At 50.9% G+C, this 3,889-nt stretch overlaps 1 protein-coding gene across 5 annotated transcripts; it reads left to right on the top strand.

Annotated features, from left to right (window-relative positions):
• Positions 1-1,080: 1,080 nt before the first annotated feature.
• On the top strand, positions 1,081-3,202 carry LOC133913844 (serine/threonine-protein phosphatase PP1 isozyme 3-like). Of its 5 annotated transcripts, XM_062357123.1 has the most exons (4): positions 1,081-1,210; positions 1,395-1,530; positions 1,630-1,899; positions 2,194-3,202. In XM_062357123.1, the coding sequence occupies exons 3-4, from the start codon at positions 1,707-1,709 to the stop codon at positions 3,012-3,014; spliced, it is 1,014 nt and encodes a 337-aa protein (XP_062213107.1). In that variant the 5' UTR covers positions 1,081-1,210; positions 1,395-1,530; positions 1,630-1,706; the 3' UTR covers positions 3,015-3,202. The 5 variants fall into 5 exon arrangements, with proteins under 5 accessions (XP_062213107.1, XP_062213105.1, XP_062213103.1 ...); XM_062357121.1 differs by lacking the exon at positions 1,081-1,210 and having other exon boundaries at positions 1,217-1,530; positions 1,634-1,899; XM_062357119.1 differs by lacking the exon at positions 1,081-1,210 and having other exon boundaries at positions 1,217-1,530.
• Positions 3,203-3,889: the final 687 nt, after the last annotated feature.

The raw sequence follows: 3,889 nt of genomic DNA, 5'->3' as shown, positions 1-3,889 counted from the left end.
AAAATACTCACCATAGACTAACGAAAGAACGTAACGGAAAAAAATCAACAAAAGTAGATATGAATACTCGCCCTACAGGAAGCTCCACTTTGCAGTATTTGGGTTTGGCAAGTAGGCTGGAGTCCCCTCTCGGCAATGGAAGGCTGATTCTGATTTGGCAAATAGATAGGTTGGGCTGCTCTGGACAATGCATGGCAGGCTCTGGGTTTGCGAGTAGGCTGGACTTGTCTGTACAAATTACAATGGATGGCTCACTCTGGTTTTGCATATAGGATGGACTGCTCTGGACAATGGGTGACAGATTGCCATTACCTGAACTGCTGCCAGTGCGGTTTCCCCTAGATTGCTCTCGGATACCAGTTTCACTACTAGTGGCACCATTATGGTCCTTCCTTGAAAATTGAGTAGCTGCAGCTCGAGCCCCTGGCTATCGCTGCAGTAACATTTGTACCGCAGATTTGGAAGAATCAAACGCAAGAGATCCTGGCTTCAAGGAGAAAGGGTCTCTTGGATCCGGAAGAGGAAACTTGACTGGTAGTGGACCTTGAACGGGTGAAAGACCCCTCTCACAGCAAACAACTTCTTGAGACCTAACCCGAACCCGAACCCGAACCCGACCCGACCCAGCCCAACCCAACCCATCCCAGCCCAGCCCTACCCAACCCAATAGGTGATGATGGGCTTTTGGCGGAGAAGGCAGAAGAGAAGTACGTACGTAGCAGCACCAGCAGGTTCTCCTCAGCAGTCTCACCTGAATATTACCTGCTGCTCTTCCACTTGACCCATGCATCCATCGAGGTCGAGTTGGAGTCCATCAATTAATGGTTGGTTCCTTCTTCCACCTCCAGTTGCCATGCCCACAGGCTCTAGTTATTCATCAGTGGTTGTCTTGTCCTTCAATCTTCCAGGCCGGCCTACCTAGATGATATACAGTAGATGCTTACTTCACATCTTTCTCTGTCACTCCTTTCGAATCTTGCAACTTTTCTTTTTTTATCCAGTCCAGGGCAAAAAGGAAGATCCTAAATAGTGGCTGTCTTCAATCCAATTTTCTTTTTGCTTCTTCTTTGATTCCTTCTCGGGCAGAATAATTTATCAGATCATTTATCAGTGGTGGTGGTGGTGGTGAGGAGGAGGAGAATAGCTGCAAAAAGGAAAAGGTCCATCTCTTGTTTAATTTGCTGGTGCTCTGCTCTCAGCTCATCCAACTGTGAGTGCGGTGTTCTCCTCCTTCCTCCACTAGCCTAGCCTAGCCTAGCCTAGGGTCCTCCCTATATATCTCCTACCCTACTACTAACTACTACAGTAGGAGGGAGCTGGTTCAAGGTCAACTCTCTCATCAACTTGTTTGAATGTCTTTCTGATGCGTCCCTCCATGTCGCCATTGTCTTTAGGCCGAGCTGCCGAGGTATCACCACTGCAGAAATAGATTGGGCAAATAAAGCATCCTCTCCTCGCTCGCCTCGTCCAAGTCTAATTCTTCAGCGCCACGAGACTTGTTTTACTGCTGATTGATCTTTGGTGACTGAGGTGATCATAAGTATATTTTCATGCGTTCCCTCTTTCTTGTTCTCTGTGTGTCGTCGCTGTCCCTTTTTATCTGCAGTTCCACTGAATGATCTGCTTCAGTCAGTCTGCAGACCGGCCCGGCCTGTCTTCATCAATTCACAAAGGAAGAGACAGATCCAGCACCTCCATCGGTAGGCATGGAGATGACCCGCGCGGCTCTCGACGATGTGATCCGGCGGCTTCTGGATGCGCGGCGGTGCCGTCCGGGGAAGCAGCAGCAACTGGTGCAGCTGGCAGAGGAGGAGATCCGGCAGCTCTGCGCCGCGGCCAAGGACGTGTTCATGCGCCAGCCAAACCTCCTCCAGCTCGACGCGCCCATCAACGTCTGCGGTAACTGCCTCCACCTCATTAATCTATCTATCAAATCTTTCAATCTGCTGATGCATGCTATGATATTTCTGTACTTGTTTTCACTCACTCACTCATGAACTCACTCATGAACTCACTGATGAGAGAGAGAGAGAGAGAGAGAGAGAGAGAGAGAGAGAGAGATGAAGCAAAGCAAAGCAAAGCAAAGCGTCATCTGTTGCCTGCTCGGTTATGGAGTAGCGCATCTATGTATCAGCTGCAGTAGATAGTATGACCACTGATGTATACATAATAGTGATGATGGGGATGGTACAGGTGACGTGCACGGTCAGTACCGTGACCTGTTGAGGATTTTCGAGTGCGGTGGTTTCCCGCCGCGGAGCAAGTACCTGTTCCTGGGCGACTACGTGGACCGCGGCGAGCACAGCATCGAGACCATCTGCCTGCTGCTCGCCTACAAGCTCCGGTACCCCGAGCACTTCTTCCTCCTCCGCGGGAACCACGAGTGCGCCTCCATCAACCGCATCTACGGCTTCTACGACGAGTGCAAGCGCCGCTACAGCGTCCGCTTGTGGAGGCTCTTCACCGACTGCTTCAACTGCCTGCCCGTCGCTGCGCTCGTGGACGACCGCATCCTCTGCGTGCACGGCGGCATCTCCCCGCACCTCCGCAGCCTCGATCAGATCAGGGACCTGCCCAGGCCCACCGACGTGCCCGAAGCCGGCCTGCTCTGCGACCTCCTCTGGTCCGACCCCAGCGCCGCCGTCAGGGGATGGGCGCCCAACGACGACAGGGGCGTCTCCTGCACCTTCGGGCCCGACGTGCTGTCCGACTTCCTCCGCAAGCACGACCTGGACCTCGTCTGCAGAGCTCATCAGGTGGTGGAGGACGGGTACGAGTTCTTCGCGGATCGGCAGCTGGTGACCATCTTCTCGGCGCCCAACTACTGCGGCGAGTTCGACAACGCCGGCGCCATGATGAGCATAGACGCAAACCTCGTCTGCTCTTTCCAGACCATCAAACCGGCCGACAACAAGAGCAGGCGCTTCTCCTTCTCTGGCTCATCGACTACCTCTGCTGCTGCTTCTTCTTCCTCTGCATATAATAGAAAGAAGGGGCTAATGCGCTACTGGTAGGTAGCTGCAGGGTGAATAATCCAGCTCCGTCGACTCACCGAGGAACCTGACTGTCAACGATCGAGTAATAAGCAGCTTGATTCAATTTAAGCATGCATGACATTTGTTTGGATACGGATTTACTTACCTGTGTTGTCGATTTCTTTGGATAAATCAACAAGGTAGCTTGAATATGCTTCTACTTTCTATATTTGCTCCAAAAAATCGATGTAGGTGTGGACTCCGAATTTCTCGGGGAAAAAAAAACAAGAAGCTAGCTTGAACTATATTTGTTGAGAGGTACTGTATAAGTATATGCCCCTTATCATGGAGGATTAACATGGAGGCTTAAAAAAAGCCTCCAATTAGTAATAGTAAGATATGTATAGCAGCAGTTGTAGGACGGGAATACTATACTTGGTATAGGGGCTCCGTTTGCACACCCCATCCGCCGTCCCCAAACCCGCAAATGAATTAAGGTTTGGGTTTTAGGGTTGCTGGGGTCAGGGTATCAAGTTGGGTGATCGTTGGGCTTAAGAGGGATCACTGCGGGTGGTGTAGGAGAGCATCAATGTTATGGCGCGGAAGACCTGGGGCTAACGAGCTCCCAAAGCAAAGTCTTACAGGCCCCTAGGCAGGCTATATAGTTGCCGACTGCAACGGGAACCATGGGCTTAACTGAGTATGACCGTGTGGCCAGAAAATGAGCCCAGGCCCATCTAGTGGGTGCACAGCACAAACTATGCTGCGTTCTTTTGGTCCGTTGGGTTTACCTTTTTTTTCTAGACACCTCCTCCTCCTCCTCCTCTTCTGTTCTACTGTGTTCTGGTTACAATACATCGAGGGTTTCTGTTACTATATTTAATGTTGCTGTGTTACAATATAATAAACCTAGT

The sequence above is a fragment of the Phragmites australis genome, chromosome 3, assembly GCF_958298935.1.
Source record: "Phragmites australis chromosome 3, lpPhrAust1.1, whole genome shotgun sequence".
Classification (NCBI taxonomy): Eukaryota; Viridiplantae; Streptophyta; class Magnoliopsida; order Poales; family Poaceae; genus Phragmites; species Phragmites australis.
Note: the sequence above shows the minus strand (reverse complement) of the source record. Positions and strands in the feature narration are given on the sequence as shown.